We start from the raw sequence: 20472 nt of genomic DNA on the forward strand, positions 1-20472 counted from the left end.
AAACTTTATCTCCTGAGTTGGCCAATGATTACCACGCTGTTAAGAATCATATATTAGAATACTTAGGTTACACTTCTGAGCATTACAGGCAGCGTTTTAGGACTACCATAATGCAGGAGAAAGAGAGGCCTAAGGCACTCGTGCAAAAACTGTCCAAACTGGCCGAGCGATGGCTAAACCCTTGGCTTGGAGACCCCAGGGCTTTGGTCCTGGAAATTATTAGGGAGCAATTCCTGGAATCAGCCCCTAAAAAAATTTGAGGGGTTGGGTAAGGAGACAAGGATGTAAAACCCTGACCCAGACTCTGGAGGTGGCTGATGCGTTTTTAGATGCCCAAGGCGCATCTGAAGTGGAACAAGCAGCCTCTACTCAGAGTCTGACAAAGGGGAGGTCTGACCGGATACAGGACCAACTTCACAAAACCTCAGGATACACCAAGCCGAAAGAACCTCTCGTACAGAAGGGGACCCCCCGATGTTTTTGGTGTGGGCAACTAGGGCATATCCAAAGGTTTTGTGACGACAAAAGGGAATTAATGGTAACTCAAGGGGACCCCACTTCGATTCCGGAGGCCTATCGGGTGGTAGTCTCGGTGGCAGGAAAGGAAGTATCGGCCTTAGTAGACACAGGGGCCGATCAAACCATGATGTCCACCCAGTGCTTTCAGCAGCTATTCCCGGCGGAGGGGTGGCGTGAAAGGAAAGACACAGTTACTATTAAGTGTGTTCATGGGGATAGGGTGCAGTATCCTCTGAGGTCGACGACTATTCTGAAGGGAAATAAAGTATATAGGGTAAAGATTGCCATTGTACCGGGCGCTCCCTATGACATTATACTGGGAAGAGATTGAAAAGGCTTGGAAGAATGCCTCAAACCCAAGCAGGGACTGGTAGGGACTCGTTCTCAAGGTCTGGTAGTCCCGCCTGAGGAAGGGGAGCTTGGAGCAATATTTCCCTTTGAGGACGGAGTGGTAGAAAAAGGCTCCCGAGCTCCGAACCCCCACTCTTGGGCTCAAAACCAGAGACAAAAACGGCAAAGAAGCCAAGCGATGAAGCAGGTTAGGGTAGCTAAGGAAATTCCCTGGCTTCCTAAAGAGGTGATAAAGCTATTCCCCACCTTCCCGGACGAACAGAAAGCTGATGCGTCCCTGTTAGAACTTTGGAGACAGGCCTCAGTACCCACTAATAGCTCCAGTTACTTCAAAGTAAAGCAGGGATTATTATATAGGTGTTCCTCAGGGAAAGACCCCCATGCTAACACAGAACAACTAGTGATTCCCCGAGGGTTTAGGAGGATAGTCCTACAGACAGCGCATGACTATCCTATGTCAGGGCATAAAGGGGTGAAGGCTACGGAGATTCAAGTGTCCCGGAGGTTCTTTTGGCCAGGAGTCTTACAGGATGTTGCAGATTTCTGTAAGTCTTGCCCCACGTGCCAAAAGCTCTCGTTAAGCAGGCCAGCAAGAGCCCCGCTTATACCCATCCCTAAGGTGGGTGAGCCATTGTCCCGATTAGCTATGGATATAGTGGGTCCATTGGAAAAGACTTCCCGGGGGTATAACTTTATCCTGGTAATCGTTGATGTAGCTACCAGGTACCCTTGGGCCTTCCCTGTGAGGAAAACTACTTTGTCGGCCCTTATGAAAGAGCTAATGGGACTTTTCTGTATGGTGGGTTTCCCTCGTGAGGTCCTGACAGATCAGGGAAGTAATTTCCTTTCGAAGGACATGGAAAAGTTCTGGCAGGATTTTGGAATCCGGCACCTGAAAACTTCAGCATACCACCCTCAGGCCAACGGGTTGGTTGAACGTTTTAATCAGACGCTAAAACAAATGCTGAAGAAAGTGGGGATTCAGGACAAGAAGGATTGGGACTTATACATTCCTTTAGTTTTATTTGCAGCACGAGAAAAGGTCCAGGACTCCTTAGGAGTGAGTCCCTTTGAGATGCTGTTCGGTAGGGTTCCCCGAGGAATACTGGACATAATCAAGGAACACTGGGGGTCCCAGGAGGGTGAAGAGACCAACGTAATATCATATTTGGCCCAATTAAGGAAAAGATTAAGTCAAGTGGCCCAGTTAGGGAAACATAATTTGGAATGGAGCCAGGAAAAACAGAAACGTTATTATGACAGGAGATCCAAAGAGCGTCACTTAAAGGTGGGAGACAGGGTGCTCATATTAGTGCCCTCGGATCCACATAAGTTCCTGGCGGAGTGGAAGGGGCCAGCCACCATCATAAAAAAAATAAATCGGGTAGACTACCAAGTTAAAGATGGGAAAAACCGTATACAAACTTATCACGTCAACTTGCTTAAACCGTGGCGTGACAGGGAGACATTAGCTCTAATGGCAGAGCAGAAACCAGACGATGACTTAGGCCCACAAATAGCAGATATGGACCAAGTCGAAGGGGTCAATATAGGGACAGAACTGTCCAGCGAACAGGCAGGACAGTTACAGGCCCTGGTGGAGGGGTTCGAAGACGTATTTTCTCCAATACCGGGCCGTACTGAGGTGGTCACTCATGAGATTGTGACTATCCCAGGGAAAGTGGTAAGGGTGAAACCTTATAGGCTTACAGAAGGAAAAAAGAAATTGATACAGGATCTGGTGGAGGAGATGCTGGCACTAGGGGTGATTGAACCATCCCAGAGCCCCTGGTGCAGCCCTGTGGTTATTGTTCCTAAAGCAGATGGCACTCCCAGATTCTGTATCGATTTCCGTCAACTGAATGAGGTCTCGCAGTTTGACGCCTTCCCGATGCCCCGGGTAGATGATCTATTGGACAGGCTGGGACAGGCTCAATTCCTCTCAACGTTGGATTTAACGAAGGGTTACTGGCAAATTCCCCTAGCTCCCAGTGCCAGGCCTGAGACTGCCTTTAGCACGCCTTATGGGTTATACCAATTTAAGCGAATGCCCTTCGGACTGCATGGTGCTGCTGCTACTTGTCAAAGAGGAATTACTGAGGTACTGCGGGGGCACCATAGGTATGCAGAAGCCTACTTGGACGACATAGTAATATTCTCCACCGACTGGGCACAGCACCTGCAGCACGTAAGGGCAGTTCTGCAGTCCTTAAGGAAAGCGGGATGATTGCTCCTGCCCCAAAAGCCCGCTAGACCACCAGGTAAGGCTGACATAGGCTGCCCAGCCCAGAGAGGAACGATCTTCACGCTGCCCGGCCAGACACCGAAGGGGGAAAGAGGAGACCGAAGCACGCGCACTGGCCCCTACAAACACACATGGAAGGAGGCGATTGGAGGCAGAGACCACCAGGTAAGGTCTGAGGGTGGGTCATAGCTGGCACAAAGTTATTTGTGATTTTTTACACTTCACGGTCCAGCTCTGCCCCTAACCCCCGTAAATACCAAAGGAGAAGTGTACTGCATGTTGTTCTTTGATGGTACAATCTTGCAATGGAGTGTCCATGTTTCTGACTTTGTGGCTGCCACACAACTAAAGGCCGAGCACTGCATTGTGCGTGGATGAACTATCCAACAGGCAATTTACAAGTACATATGTTGCATTTTGCTAGATATGTTCCGGTTATTGCATAATTTAACGATTGCCTTCATAGAAGGTATTCAAACAGTGTTTCTGTGAGGCAAGAAAATGGATCTAAGGACTTGCCCTCACACCAGATGACAAACCTCTTCCATTTGAAACTGTACTCTCTCCCAATGGAATCCTTTCTGGTAGCTAGCAAGACGTGTGAGACACTGTCAAGGGAAATTCAGAGAAGTAAATGTAAGATGAGTCTCTTTCAACTGAAAGGAAGCTCTGGAATGAGAGGACATAAGATGAAGGTGAAAGTGGACAAACTCAGAAATAGCCTCAGAAAATACTTCATAGAAAGGGTGGTGAATGCGTGGAATGGCCTCCCAATGGGGAAGATGAAAAGGAAGATTGTATCTGTATTCAAGGAACCTTGGGAGAGCAACAGGACTTACACAAAAACAGAAGACTCGGGAGGTCCTACGTGAGAGCACCATTACATTCTTGGGAGGATAGTGTAGTGGTTTGTCATTGACTTCTGGTACCCACAACATTTGGTTTCGCCAATTTTTTCCCATCCATATATTAACCAGACCTAAATTTGCTTTGATATTTAAAGCAGTATATAAGAACATAAGAAGTGCCATCCCCGGAACAGACCCTAGGTCCATCAAGTCCGGTGATCCGCACACGCGGAGGCCCCTCCAGGTGTACCCTGGCATAGTTTTAGTCCCCATATCACTCTGAGCTTCTCATAAGGAGAAGTGCATCTAGATGGTGACAGGTCAAAAACGCGCAAGACAATCGCGCGCAGACAAATCAGCGCAAAGACAATTCAGCGCAAGACAACTAAGCGCCAAGACAATTCAGCGTAAGACATTTGCGCGCTAGACAATTGAGCGCAGCGACAACTCAGCGCAAGACAATTGCGTGCAAGATAACTCAGCGCCATGACAATTCAGCGCGCCACTAGAGGCCGCTTGCCAATCAAAGGACATGCGCACATACAGCACGTGAACACGTCATCACGTCAACGCGTGGTCAGTATGATTCCCTTGACTCTTTGCGTTTTCAATATAAGTCATGTGAATGCATTTTTGTTACCATGGTTATGTTATCTCATGATATGTATTCTCCGAACAGCATTTAAATACAAGTCACGTGAATGCATTTTCGTTACTATGGTTACGTTTTCACTTGCGCTCATTATACTAAAACTCGTCAATTGCGCAAAAAAGTACTATAACTTTAATATGATGACACACGTCATCATTATGCACTAATGGAGACATGCTGATGTCATCACGCGTTTGAACATATACGCGTCATGCTAACGCTAATTGTGTTTCAATCAAGTACTACAAAACTATATACTATAAAATTCACACATACTCAATTAATATGCGCATTTCATCACTACAGTGAAGTAAAATCTGTTTGACGATTAACCATATCACACGTGTTTTAGATAACCAATAGCAGCGCTGAAAAGGGGAAATCTCACGATATTTAACACACCATCGGTCATGTGACTGGTATATAAGCTTTGCAAAAACGTCATAGATTCACAGAGAAGATGGCATCCTATGCAGGTTTCCGTGGGCGGAAGCCCAACTTCTCCGAGCGTGAAGTACTCATATTAACTGAGTACTTCACGCTCAATGCGAAACTGCTTTTCCCCGTTAAGGGGAAAAGACGAAATATAGGTGAAATGGACAGGGCCTGGGGTAAACTGGCGCACCTTTTCAACGCACGCGCTATAACAACGCGCTCCGTAAGTATTTATCAAATACATGTTGTTCATAGACAATTGCGCACTGACAAATTGGCGCGGAGAAATTTTTTTGTTTTTTTGCGCGGAAGGCAAAAATGGATATGCATCTCATGAAATCGCACACTGCGTCATCATGCATCTGCCGAAAAATTGCGCAGTTGATAATGTTGTCTCTCATTTACTTATTTGAGTTAAATAGCTGTATTCCAGTCGTGTTTTCAGAATTTCAACAATGAATATGTTTGGAATCTATTTCTATGCACTGCTTTCAATGCATATTCATTGATGAAATCCTGAAACCCGGACAACTGAAGTTGCCTACCCTTGCTTTAACATATCCCATATATATATCATGGCTCACTCATGTCTCTCCATTATATAATAGGTTGAAGATTTGAAGAAAAAAGCCCGAGAGCTTAGGCTCCATCACCCTGCATGGGTGCGGGCTGTAAGAAGAAATCTGGACAACACCCCAGGTATGTTACAGTAAAATATCGGGTGGGTATAAGGTGTGCAGTCATAATATCTGTGTTGATTAATCATGTATTTTAAACATTAACAGTTCTTCATATACTTCAGACATTACATGCATTTATGTCTTCAGATGCGAGTGAGGAGGAAGAGGAGGAGGAGGAAGACACCCCAATCCCTGACCGGCCGTTTCTTCTCCCCCGCAGAGTGAGATTTATTTGGATAATATCCCAGTTCCTAAGGTCTCTGAGTCACAGCAAAGGATGCTGAGCACCCCCATTTCAGAGGATGAGGTCCTACTGACTATTCAATCTAGTAAACTCTGGAAGACCCTGGGCCCTGATGGATTCTATTCTGAATTCTACAAATTACTTAGTAGTGAGATCACGTCTGTTTTGGTTTCCACCTTTAATACTTTTGTTCAGTTGGGATCATTACGAGAGGCACATATTGTGGTATTTTTTAAACCGGCTGGGATCCGAATCTACTGGACTCTTATTGCCCTATGTCACTTTTGAATATAAAGGCAAAATTATTTCCTAAGATTCTGTGGCTAACTGATTGGCCTGCACTCTTCACGATTTGATTGCGGACCCCTAGGTAGGCTTTATCAGGGAAAGTGCAGCACAATCTGCAGCAGATACTCACCTCATGGAATATGTTGCCCATTGTCATTTACTGTCTTTGCTTGTCAGTTTCGATGTGGAGAAAGCTTTCGATCGAGTCTCCTGGAGGTTTTTGTTCGCCACTTTGAAACACTACGTTTTTTTTTGGGGGGGGGGGTTCTTGGATGACATATTAGCACTTTATGCCTCTCCTCTGGCTTCTATTGGATAAAAGGGATACTTTCTGGCTTCTTAGAGATCAAGAGAGGCATCCACCAAGGATGCCCACTATCACCTTTATTATTTGTTCTCACCTTAGACCTCTTGATTTGGGACATATTACAAACCCAGGATATGCACAGGATATGCATTGGTGAGGCCAAGTTTAAAGTATCAGCTTTCGCAGATGATCTTTTGGTTCATATCACTGATCCCGAGGCTTCCTTGAATGCATTATTGGTGGTAATGGCAGAATATGGGAACTTTTCGGGATTCAAACTGAACCTGGAAAAATTGCTGGCTCTTACAACATCTAGAGAGGTGCAGATGAGTTGGAGGGAACTGTTTCCGTTGAAATGGGCCGATCACTCTTTCTGATATCCTGGGGTACAATTAACATCTTCTATCACAAGTCTTAAAGAGGTTATTTAACATAATCGTCTCACCAAAATGGCTTTATGTCCTGCATACTGCCCATTCGCCTGCTAAAAAGAGACATTCGGGAGCTCTATAGGCTTCTGTCTAGATTTTTCTAGGAGGTCGGAAGCCTTGTATGGCTTTTTGTTTCTTACTGGGGTCTTGAACCCATGGAGGGATGGGATATGAAAAAATATAATCAGGCCTGTTTACTTCGTTATTTAGGGGACTGGATCTTGAGGCACCATACATTTATTTACATATTTTAATTATGAACTGGCTTTTTATCATAAGAACATAAGAATTGCCGTTGCAGGGTCAGACTAGTGGTCCATCGTGCCCAGCAGTCCGCTCACACGGTGGCCCTCTGGTCAAAGACCAGCGCCCTAACTGAGACTAGCCCTACCTGCGTACATTCTGGTTCAGCAGGAACTTGTCTTTGTCTTGAATCCCTGGAGTGTGTTTTCCCCTATGACAGACTCCGGAAGAGCAGTTTTCTACCACTCTCTGGGTGAAGAAGAACTTCCTTATGTTCATACGGAATCTATCCACTTTCAATTTTAAAGAGTGCCCTCTCATTCTCCCTACCTTGGATAGGGTGAACAACCTGTCCTTATCTACTAAGTCTATTCCCTTCAATACCTTGAATGTTTCGATCATGTCCCCTCTCAATCTCCTGTGCTCGAGGGAGAAGAGGCCCAGTTTCTCTAATCTTTCGCTGTACGGCAACTCCTCCAGCCCCTTAACCATCTTAGTTGCTCTTCTCTGGACCCTTTCGAGTAGTACCGTGTCCTTCATGTACGGTGAGCAGTACTGGATGCAGTACTCCAGATGAGGGCGCAGCATGGCTCGGTACCGCGGCATGATAACCTTCTCCAATCTGTTTGTGATCCCCTTCTTTATCTTTCCTAACATTTTGTTCGCCCTTTTCGCTGCTGCCACACATTGCGTGGATGGCTTCGACGACTTGTCGATCAGAACTCCCAAGTCTCTTTACTGGGAGGTCTCTCCAAGTACCGCCCCGGTCATCCTGTATTCGTGCATGAGATTTTTGTTACCGACATGCATCACTTTACACTTATTCACGTTGAACTTCATCTGCTATGTTGATGCTCATTCCTTGAGCCTGATTATGTCACGTTGCAGATGCCTCAGTCTTCTTTTCCTCTCCATTTGCGTTCTTGCTTTTTGCTTAGCTCCCTTAGAGATACTTGAAAAATCTTAGTGACTCAGTTAGGTGGAATGCCTGAGGTATCTGACCAATTGCCCATCCAGGGAAATCTGCAGAGGTGGGCTCAATTGGGTTTGACCTTGCTATGTCATGTCCTTCGAGCGAATGGCTCGTTTCCTTGAAGAGATTTACAGCAAAGACATGGGATTTTAGCCCACGATTATTTTGTATATTTGCAACTGCAACATTATGTTCGCTCCTTGAATGTGACGTGTTTACACTTCGTCAACAAACCAAAAAATTCTCCATGCTTCTTATTTAGAACGAAGGCCTCACTGTTAGCTCATTACACAAGGCTCTACATACTATCTCTCCTTGTAGATCTTGGGAGCCCTTGTGTCTTTGGTGGGCACCAGATCTCGGCTTGCTGGCACAAAACTTAGAATAGGTCCTATTAAATGTATTCTAACTCTCTCAATATCTGCTGAATTGCAGAAATGCCAATTCAGGATTTTATACAGGGCATATTTTACACATGTTCAGTTATTCAAGTGTGACTTAGCGGAGTTCTCTCAATGTGAAAAATGTAAACGAGACACTAAGTCCTTTTTTCACGCTTTTTGGAGTTGCCCAGTGGTCAGGGCCTATTGGAAAAGGGTGGTCCACTATTTAGAACAATTGTTGGAGAAGGGTGGTCCACTATTTAGAACAATTGTTGGAGAAGGGTGGTCCACTATTTAGAACAATTGTTGGGGAAGACTATCTCTATTACTCTGGCTAGTTATTTTTTAGATAAGTATGGGGCCTTTCGCTTACCAGCTGGTTCTGCAAGACTTTTCATTCGAAAGGCTGGTCTCTTGGCTAAGAAAATGATTTTAGAGGTCTGGACTTCTTCGCTCTCACCATCTTATTGGGCATTGCGTAACCATCTACATGCTCTCATGCTTTTGGAGAAGAGTCAGGTGCATGGTTCTTTCAGACAAAAAAAAGTTTTTCTTGCAAATTTGGGGCCTCTACATATATTCTTTGCCTCATAAGGCTCGTAGTTTTATTCTCAATTCTCTGTAGGTCCCGAGTTTCTGTTGTCAGATTTGTGACCCTTTGGAGATGGACACATGCTATGAATAATGCTAGATCTCTGGATGTCACCCTCTCTTTTACTCCCCCCCTTTTTTTTCTCTTTTTTCTTCCTTTCCCTTTTCTCCTTTCCTTTCTCTCTTACTTTGATGTGGGGTGGGTGGGTGTGAGAGAGAGAAAGGTTGGAGATATAATTGGGCTGTCTCATTATATTATTGATGATGCATATCTTGTTTAAGTTTTGCGACACGACATTTATTATACGTTAAGGATGGGGGTGAGAGGATCATTGAATCTTTAGTTATAGAATTTGATGCTATATGAGTTCTTTGCTGTATTGTATTGCTGAGGTACTGTTCTCTGTACTTAGGTTAGCAGATTTCTACTTCTGAATTCTCATCAATAAAAATTATTCAATCGTAAAAAAAAAATATTCTAATAAAATTGTTTGGATTTTTACCTGCATTTTGCTCCATGTTTTCTCTAACAGCTTCTAAGATTTCTGCTGCATCACCTGTTTCTTCCTCTTCCTCCTCCTCCTCTTCTTCTTCTTGAGAGATTGTAGTAATTGTTTCCTGAACCGGAAGTACAAAATAGATCAATGTATGTTTCATGTCTAAAACAGAATTGCAGAATTAAGCAAAACTACTGTACATTCTTGCAAGTGTATTTTTGATTAGCTTCCAAAACTGGGGGTCAGACCAGGTCATAAAACCTGCATTTGAGGATTCAACCACAGCAGGCCCTCCATACAGACATCATTAGCCTATGCCTTCAGAGAGTCATGTACTTTCTGTAGCCACAATAATGAGGTTGCTTCCACAGAATGATTGATAAGTGCTAGTTTAATACATTTGATATATTTCATTTAAATTCAAAAAGAGTAAAAATGCCATTCACATTTAAAAAAACAAAATCATAAAAAAAGATTTCTATTTTTGTGACTATAGAACTTAATGTAGTACGTTTGTTCTGTTATTAAGCAACACACACTAACAGCTTCTAGAGCCTGGTCCAGTCAGGCATTAGACTTAGCGGGGATGGGACGGGAAGGGGCGGGCCCGTCTCATTTCGACGAGGCGGGCCTGTCGGCTGGACGGCAGCAAGACCCGTCCAGCCGACCAACATTTAAAGGTTAGTTGGGGGGGAGGTTAGTTGGGGAGGTAGGTCGTTAGCATGGGGGATCCGGAGGGGTCCAGCTTTCCGTCAGGAGGAGTTGGGCACCCTCCTGCCGGCAATTATGATTTTGGGGGGGGGGTGTTCCGTCAGGAGGAGTTGGGCACCCTCCTGCCGGCGATTACGAGTTGGGGGGGGGTGTTCTGGCAGGAGGAGTTGGGCACCTTCCTGCCGGCGATTACGAGTTTGGGAGGGGTTGTTCCGGCAGGAGGAGTTGGGCACCCTCCTGCCAGTGATCGGACAGGCGACCACGGCTGCTATACTTATTTTGGCAGGGAGATCCCTTGCCGCGATAAGTATAGCGGCCGTGTCTACTTACAATGTACTAGGGAGACGCGTAGGGCCGCCTAGGTTCACCTAAGGCCCTTAGGCGAGCTTAGGCGTCTTGCAGACCTCCCTAGGCTCCTGGAGATGCCTTCAATATAGGCGGCCTGCCTGGGGAGCACTTTTTTAAAAAACGTGCATCCCAATTGGTTGATTAGACAGCTGTAGGATGTCTACAGCTGCCTAAAATCGGGACAGCACTTTGCAGAATCAGGGCCTAAGTGCTTTATATTCAGGTACTCAAGCATTTTTCCCTGTCTGTCCTAGTGGGTTCACAATCTTATCTAGTGTACCTGGGGCAATGGGTGATTAAGTGACTTGCCCAGGGTCACAAGCAGTAGCATGTAATTTGAACCTACAACCTCAGGGTGCTGAGGCTGTAGCTCTAACCACTTTGCCACACACTCCCCACACACTACTACTACTACTACTATCCATTCAGTCGTGTCTGACCCTTGGATACTCTGTAGGCCAGTCCTTGCCATGTTCCCTGTTGTTTCCCTGTTTTCCACTGCTTCTTTCAATTGCTTGATGCTTGACGGATGGCCACCAGGATGGTCTCGGGGCTCAAGGATCTATCGTACGAGGAAAGGCTGAAAAGTTTGCGGCTGTACTCACTCGAGGAACGTAGGGAGAGAGGAGACATGATTGAGACGTTTAAGTATATTACCGGCCATATCGAGATGGAATAAGAGATTCTCTTTCTCAAAGGACCCTCAGCCACAAGAGGGCATCCGCTCAAACTCAGGGGCGGGAAATTTCATGGCGATACCAGGAAATATTTCTTCACCGAGAGAGTGGTTGATCCTTGGAATGAGCTCTCGGTGCAGGTGATCGAGGCAAACTGCGTGCAAGAATTTAAGAGCAAATGGGATCCTTTAGAGGGTTAAGCCAAGGGAACCTGTCACCAGGAGTGGGAACCCTAGGATAGTAGACTTGGGGGTGGGTCAGTAGAGTGGGCAGACCTGATGGGCTATGGCCCTTATCTGCCGTCATCTTCTGTTTCTATTCCCATGTCATTCTTGATGGTATCCTGCCAACAGGTGTTTGGTGGCCCCTACTTCCTTTTGCTGACCATTCCGAATAGCACCTTCTTTTCTAGTAAATTGACCCTCATCACATGTTTGGTAATCTTGCCTTCCAGGGACAACTCTAGGTTTATATGATCAAGAACATCTTTCTTGATGATCCTAGCTATTCATGGGATTCACAGTAGTCTTCTCCATCCCCACAGCTCGAAGGAGTCAATTTTTCTTCTATCTGCTTTCTTGAGTGTCCATGTCTTGCAGCCATATGTCAAAATTGGGAACACAATGACAGTGATCAATCTTTGTTTGATGGTGACTGAGATGTCCTTGCACTTCCATATTTGGTCCATGCTCACCATGGCTGCACGCCCCAGTGCAAATCAAAGCTTGATCTCTGCTATTGAACCGCCACTGTGATCACTGATGAGCCCAAGTATAATGAAGTTGTCAACTACTTCTATTTCTTCATTGTTGATCTTTATATGGACTTTCTTGTTGGTGGTGGTAGGCATGATGTTGATCTTCTTGATGTTCAGGTAAAGTCCCATCTTCTCACTTTCTTTTTTCAGCTTCAGGATCAACTTCTTGAGGTCCTTCTCACTCTCTGCCAGCAGGGTATTATCAGCTGCATATCTCAGATTGCTGATGGTTCTTCCACCTATTTTCACCCCAACACTCGAATCATCTAAGTCCAACTTCCTCATTACTTCTGCATAGAGATTGAAAAGAAAAGGAGACAGGATGCATCCTTGTCTTGTACCCTTTTTGATCTTGAACCATTCTGTATCTCCATACCTGGTTCACACTGTAGCTTCTTGATTGTAGTAGAGTGATCTGATTAAACTGGTCTTCTACCTCACTCAATGCTTCCAAAAGCTTATCATACTCAACACAGTCAAATGCCTTGGTATAATCAATGGAGCACAGGTAGTGCTTTCTTCTGGTACTCCCTTGCCTTTTCTATGATCCACCTCAAGTTTGCGATATAATCATGGGTCCCTGTGCCCTTATGGAATCCAGCTTGGGCATCAGGAAGTTCTCGATCAAGAATTTTGCCCATGTGCCTCTATATGATCTTTAGAAGCACTTTGCTGGTGTGGGGGATCAGGGTGATTGTTCTATAGTTGGTACAGTCCCTGGCATTGCCTTTCTTCAGAAGTGGGATAAAAACTGATCTTTTCCAGTCCTTTGGCCATGTGCAGATCCTCCAGATTTTCTGGTATAGTGCCGTCAGTGTGGCTCTTAGCAATGGTTTGAGTAACTCTGCAGAGATTCCATCAATGCCAGGTGCTTTGTTGTTTGGCAGCTGCCTCAGTGCCAAATCCACTTCACTTTCCAATAAGTCTGGTTCTGCTTCCTTTTGACCCCCAAGCTCTTCAGGGTAGTCCTTGCTGGTGCTGATGTATAATTCCTCTGTGTATTCTTTCCATCTCTGCTTGATGCTTTTGACTGCTAGATATCATAAAACAAACCAAAAAAACCCTCCTTTTGTAATTTTCCATGATTGTCTCATTTGCCTCTGATTATTGTATTTCTATCCCACTTCCCCTTTGGTTCCGTTTGTCTTATAAGTCATATATTTGCTATATGAATTTTTGTTTCCCTGTATACTGTTATAAACTATTTTTAGAATTGTGCATCGCCTTGATATATGACTAGGCGATCAATCAAATTTTAAATAAACTTGAAACTTTATGGCCTCCTGCTGGTCGCTAATTTCATTCCCATCAGTCTTTGATGGTTGTGAAAATATTTAAAAAATTGAATGTAAAAATAATTTCTGGAGTGCCTGAATGGTGAGCTTCTAATCTGCCCTATAAATCCCTCTGTGCTCTGTCATAGGAGCAATTTATTGGACAACATTGACATATCACAGAAAAGCAAGCTAAAGTTCTAAGAAAGTAGCAAACAATACCCATCACAAAATGGCCTCTACAAATGCTAAGGAAAAGACTTTCTAAACATAACTTCACTAACCATATATTTTCAAACTTATATAAAGACAAAGCAAATTGTAATCAGCAGACAAGTGAGAAAGACAGTAGATATGGAATAATTGATTTACTAAGGTAAGCCGGGGTTAAGGGTAATCACAATTTACATTGTAAACCATAGTAAGAAGCTTATAGAAAGATTAGTTTCTTACCTCGTTAATCTTCTTTCTTGTAAACCCACACTCTTCCTGAGCCTTCAGGCAGTCAATCCCTTCTCACGAGAACTGTTATAGGAAGCTTCATTTGCATATTTTGGCTCCTCCTCTCTTTCCTCTGGGCTGCCTCCAATTCCTCAGTTGTTAACAAAGCAGTCAGTCATTCCTGGAGAGGACACAGAAGAGGGAGGGGTATGGGGATACTCCCCGAGAAACATGCCTGATCTGCTCCTATTACTAAACATCACAACAAAGAATCAAATATTTGGAAAACAGAATAAACATTCAAACAACTGAACAATTAGAAATCAGCCTGCCCTAACAGTACGGGGGCATGTTGTATATAGACCCCCTGGATTGAACAGCACAGTATTTGCGGATCGTATTCTTGCTAAGGCTGCATAAAGGAACAAGAAGTCCAAATTACTGGTACTTATTGAGGCAGACAGCAGGCAAATCAACCTCTCCGAGGGCGGGCTTCAGGTATAGAGTGTGGGTTTAAAAGAAAGAAGATTAACGAGGTAAGAACCTAATCTTTCCTTTTTAATAATAATAATAATTTATTTTCTTGTATACCGCTCTACCAATAGTTCTGGGCAGTTTACAGCAAGAGAAACTGAAACATTTCAGTGAAGAAATGCAATTCAATAAGATACATATACCTTTTTTTTTTAAACCCAACATCATTAATACAGTGGTGCCTCGCATAAAGAACGCCTCGCACAGCGAACGCTGCACACAACGAACTTCATGTCATGATTCATACAACGAACTTCGTTTTACACAACGAAGTCGCCCGAGCTTCCACGATCGCTGCCGATGTATTGCATCCTTCCGCGCAGGCACTGCAGGCAGTCATTAGTCACTGCGCTTAACGCGTTTCACATAACGAACTTTTCGCATAACAAACTTGCTCCTGGAACGAATTAAGTTCGTTGTGTGAGGCACCACTGTATATTGTTAAAAATTAACATTTGTATTGATCAAATACCTGTAGATAAGTTTTCAATAGTTTCCTAAATTTAAAATAAGATTGAGATTGAACAATCAAAGGGCATAGCCAGGAGTTCATCTTCCCTGCTTGAAATGCAAATGTACAACCCTACTCTATTCCTGAACCTTCGGGATATAACGGAGAAGTCCCTCAAACTCAGGGTGGGAATGATAAGCCTACTAACAGAATTGAAGATCCAAATGTGGAATTCTGCTTGGCCACCATGTCTATTCTGTAATACTTTGTGAATGTATGCAGAGAAGACCAACTGGTGGCTCTACAATTCTCTTCTGGGGAAACCGCCAAAGACTCCGCCCACAAGGAAGCAATGCCTTGCGTGGAGTGGGCCTTCACCAAGATAGGAGGACGTTTCCAAGCTCCAACATAGGCGGAAGAAAAGGCCATTCAAATCCATCTGGAAATCGATGCTGGCTGACCCTTTTGGGTCGCTCCAGTCATGACAAACAGATGATCTGACAATTGAAATTGATTTGTGACTTCCAAATACCTCAGCAAAAGCCTGCACACATCCAAAGATTGTACCCTGTCTTGTTTTCTCAAACCAGAGGGTGTGTAGGTCGGCAAGTGCACTTCTTGATTTATGTGGAAGCTAGAAACCACTTTCAGCAAGAAAGAGGGGATTGTGCAAAAAGTCAAGCTTGAATCCATAATTTTTGGTGACTATTACCTCCTTCCAGAGTGTGTCTGAACTTCAGGCTTTGTCCTGTAGGGATCCTTTTCTTAGAACACTGTCTTGATGGTGAGATCCATCAAAGAAGTTTCATCCAGCAGTTCATAGGGCAGACTCGCAAGTGCTCTGAAAACCAGGTTAAGATTTCAAGTCAGAAATGGCTGTCACAGAGGAGGGCAGAGCCATAATGCGCCCTTTAAAAATCTAACCACATCCGGATGAGCCACAAGAGAGCACCCATGGTGCATGGGACTGAAACAAGAAAGTCTGGCTATCTGAATTTTCAGAGAACCGACCGCTAGGCCCTTTTCCAGGCCTTCCTGGAGAAAATTGAATACCACCAGAATCGATGCAGAGTTCATCTTCGCTCTTCCGAGTGCCCCAGGATTGGAAACAGTTCCAGGCCTTCATGTACATTGCAATGGTTGACCTCTTTTCTCCATAAAATGGTAGCAACTACCCCATTTGAATAACCCCTGCGCTCTAATGCTGCACGCTCAAGAGTCATGCCATAAGACCAAAGCATTCTGGATCTTGCAGGGCAACTGGGCCCTACATGAGGAATCAGGAATGAAAGGGAAGCTTGAGACCCTGACCCAGCTGCAGACATACCAGGTATGCATATCACAGGTGTCTCAGCCAATCTGGCACCACTACAATCACCCTTCCCCGGTGTGCCTCGATGCTCCTCAATGGACAGCCTATCATGGGCCAAGGAGGAAATGCATAGCAAAGACCTGCTGTTGGCCATGGCTGAACAATGGCATCCAGACCTTCGCTTCCTGGTTTGTGCTTTTGGCTGAAGAACCGAGCTATCTGCTTGTTGGAAGTTAACGCCATTAGGTCAAACGCTGGATGTCCCCATCTCTTCACTATATAAGCAAAGGCTTTCTGGGATAGCAACCATTCCCCAGGATCCAGGATCCACCGGCTGAGGAAGCCTACTTTTACACTATCACTCCTGCTACATAGAAACATGATGGCAGATAAATCCCCCCATTTGGGGGGAGATTCGGGACGGTTACGTTCTGCAGTTCGCCCATTCTTTGCCAAATCATTTTCTCACTTCTCCCTGTCAAGCAGTGTGGAAGTAGGCTTTTCGCCAGACCCTTCAAAGATTGCTAGATCTTAAAGCTGTAGTTCTAGTACTCCCTCAGGAGTGGTGCATAGGCAGGTACTTGATTTACTTGGTGGTGCCCAAGAAAGCATGGACCTTTCAGCCCATCTTAGATTTGAAAGGGATCTCCAAGTTCCATCTTTTCGCATGGAAACTCTATGGTCTGTGATTCTGTCGGCTCAGCCAGGGAAGTATCCGACTTCTCTCGATCTGACGGAGGCCTTCTTGCATATTCCAATTCGGGTCTCCCATCTTCACTTCCTGCATTTTGCGATCTAGGGGCAGCACTATCAGTTCTGTGCACTTCCCTTTGGTCTGGCCATGGCTCTGCGGACATTCACCAAGGTTATGGTGGTCGTTGCAGCGGTGTTGTGCAAAGAGGGCATTCTGGTTCATCCCTACCTGGAGAACTGGTTGATTCAAGTAAAGTTGTTGCAGGAGAGCTCCCGGGGTCACAGCTCGGGTAGTGGAGTTTCTGCAGTCAACCTGGGTAGTCAACCTTTCCAAGTGGGTAGTCAATCTTTCCAAGAGACGGCTGGCCCCCTCTCAATGGCTGGAGTATCTAGGAGTTCTGTTCAACACCTCCTTGGGGGAAGGTCTTCCTCCCAGAGGCCCGGGTAAGCAAATTGCAATCTCAGATTTGCCTGCTTATGGCGTCCCGGTGTCCTCGAGCGCAGGATTTTCTCTAAGTCTTGGGGGTCAATGGCAGCTTCCCTAGACGTAATGAGGTGGGCTCATGCCCATATGCGTCCTCTTCAATTTGCTCTTCTTTGGAGGTGGTCGCCTCAGAGGCACGGTCTAGACTTCCCTGTACCTCTGCGAGGTTTAGCTCGCTGCAGTCTTCGTTGGTGGCTCCAGACTTCCCATCTAGTATAAGGGGCGAGTCTAGATCAGCCACAGTGGATGATGCTTTTCATGGATGCCAGTCTCCTTGGATGGGGAGCTCAGTGTCTAGGTCACTCAGCACAAGGCACCTGGTCCACGGAGGAGGCATCTTGATCGATCAATGTTCTAGAGACTAGAGCTATCCATCTGGCGCTGTTAGCCTTCTAGTCCTTCTTGATGGGCAAGTCAGTCAGGGTCCTTTCAGGCAATGCATGGAGGTGGCATATGTAAATCATCAGGGGGCACCAAGAGTACTCTGGTGGCGCAGGAGGCGGCTCTGCTGATGGTCTGGGCAGAGTATCATCTTCTGGACATCTCGGCTTCTCACATAGCAGGAGTGGAGAATGTTCAGATGGACTTCCTCAGTCGGCACATCCTGGACCCCGGAGAGTGGTGTCTAAGTGTAGAAGCCTTCCAATTGATAGTGCAGTCTTAGGGTCAGCCTCTCATGGACCTGATTGCCACGAGTATCAAAGCTAAAACACCCTGCTTCTTCAGTCATTGGATGCCCTAGTTCAGCCATGGCCGACGGAGGGTCTTCTGTATATGTTTCCTCTGTGGCCATTAGTGGGCAGAGTTCTTCTTCGCATTATTTGGCACCCTGGCCTCGTGATCCTGGTGCCCCCAGACTGGCCCAGGCATCCGTAGTATACGGACCTGGTGCATCATCTGATGGCAGATCTTCTACCACTACCTCTATCGACAGATCTTCTGACTCAGAGCCCTATTTCAATGTTTGACCTGGGTCCCTTTTGTCTTATGGCTTGGCTCTTGAAAGGGAACGCCTAGGTAAGAAGAGGTATTCAGATAAAGTGATCTCAACCCTTTTGGGGTCCCGGAGACTTTCCACTTCTCGGGCTTATGTGTGGGTTTGGCATATCTTTTAGGAATAGTGTGCGGTGCGTGAAGTGGTCTCTTTCCACGCTTCCTTGGAATTCTTGCAAGATGGCCTGGACGGGGGACTGGATTTGTCTTCTCTCCAGGTTTAGTTTGCGGCCTTGTCTGCCTTTCGTGGGTTGCTACAAGGTCAGCATCTGACTGCTATTCTTGATATCATCCATTTTTTGCGGGCGGCCAAGTTGCTCAAGTCTCCCGTTAGAGAGACTGTTCCATCTTAGGATCTTAATCTGGTCTTGTCCGTGCTGGTGGCCCTCCTTTTGAGCCTTTGGGTGCTTGCTCTTAGAAGGACCTTACTCTTAAGGTAATCTTTTTGATGGCTATAACATCTGCTAAATGAGTTTCTGAGCTGCAGGCTCTCTCTTGTAGGTCTCCCTTCCCGGAGTTCTCTAGGGAGCGGGTGGTGTTGCGGCATGTTCCTTCTTTTCTGCCAAAAGTAGTCTCTCCTTTTCGTGTCAACCTGGAGTCCTCCTGGTGCTGGGTAGTCAGGAGGGCTCTTCTGAGCAGAAACAGTTGCACAAATTGAATGTCTGCCGGGTCCTTCGCTCTTATATTCAGAGGACACAGGAATTCAGGAAATCTGATCATCTCTTTGTACTTTTAGCGGGTTCTCGTAAGGGGGACGGCGCTTCCAAGGCTACCATTGCATGCTGGATCAAGGAGACTATTGCTTCAGCATACCTTCTTCAGAAGGAGCATGTTCTGGAATTTCTCAGGGCTCATACCACTCGGGGTCAGGCAGCTTCTTGGGCTGAGTCTTCTCTTGTGCCTCCAGTGGATATTTGTAAGGCTGTAGCCTGGTCATCTCTGCATTCCTTTGTCAGACACTATCATGTGGACGTTCAGGTATGTCGGGACGTGGTATTCGGTGAGCATGTTCTGGCGTCAGCCCTTCGGGGATCCCACCCTTGATGAGTACTGCTTTGGTATGTCCCATCTGTGAAGATTAACTGTACCAGTATCAGGTGACACAGAAGGAGAAATTAGGTTCTCACCTACTAATTTTCTTTCTGTTAGCATGTAGACCGGTACAGTTCCCCACTCTTTTTGTCTATATGCAGTGATTGAAGGTTTCTCGCGTGCAGATTTTGTTTTTTCTGCGGGTTCTAGTATTTTTCTAGGGCTGGGAAAATATAAGAATAGCAGCTATGGCCGATTACCTGTGGGGACATTTTCTCTGCAAGATTTTAGTTCTATACATGTTCCAACTGTTGTTACCATGAATTTTGTTGTTTTTAGCCTCCTGTTCGGAGTGTTTTACTGTTTTCAGTTTAGTGTTTTGCTAGGTTCTGCTTAGCTATTCGGCAGACTGGGTTGGTAGGGGGAGCCTCAGCTAATATACATGTTTTGGTCTCAGTCTCTACCTGCTGATCACTGTGAAGATTAACTGTACTGGTTTATAGGCTAACAGAAAGAAAATTAGCAGGTAAGAACTTAATTTTTCTTTAGTGTAAGGGTTTGCACTGAGTAACCTGCTGTGCAGCGTTTGCCAAAGTTTATCTGCTACTGATAAGCTTCTTAAGTAAGCGAGTTCTTAACAGCAAAAAAAAAAATGCTCAGAAACATGTAGTGGAAAAATTAGGCAGCTGGGGAAAATCACTCTGTGCCCCAGTCTTGCTTTGGACTCTGCTACAAGGACATTATATATTTCATGGCTGTTTAGCAAAGTTATCAAACTCAGAGCTTAGTTTACCTGCTGTGTAGTGAGCCTGAGATTCAAGCCTTGAATGTTTTGGTTACCTATGTGTTTTTGTTCTTTTCTGTGTTTTTTTCTGAACTCACCTGTATTAAGGTTTATGGACTAAGAGTGTTTTTAGCATGCACCCTGGTGAAGAGAACTTTCTTGTGAGCTGCAAAATCCAGGGGTTTTACAAAGTGTTCTGAATGACCTTTTTGGAATCACTGTTGAGAAAGTATTTTGAGGGGGGGGTTGTGCTTGCTTGTTTTCTTTGTGCTTATCTGACTGAAGCTGGCTATG

General features: G+C 45.2%; 1 protein-coding gene across 3 annotated transcripts in view; it reads right to left on the minus strand.

Moving 5' to 3' along the window:
- AK7 (adenylate kinase 7) overlaps positions 1-20472 on the minus strand; it is a 206443-nt gene that overhangs the window by 57010 nt on the left and 128961 nt on the right. For all 3 annotated transcript variants that reach the window (XM_033952479.1, XM_033952480.1, XM_033952478.1), the window contains one exon: positions 9694-9808. In XM_033952479.1, the coding sequence (XP_033808370.1) occupies positions 9694-9808 (115 nt within the window). The remainder of the gene's footprint in view (positions 1-9693; positions 9809-20472) is intronic.

The sequence above is a fragment of the Geotrypetes seraphini genome, chromosome 7 (assembly GCF_902459505.1).
Source record: "Geotrypetes seraphini chromosome 7, aGeoSer1.1, whole genome shotgun sequence".
Taxonomy (NCBI): Eukaryota; Metazoa; Chordata; class Amphibia; order Gymnophiona; family Dermophiidae; genus Geotrypetes; species Geotrypetes seraphini.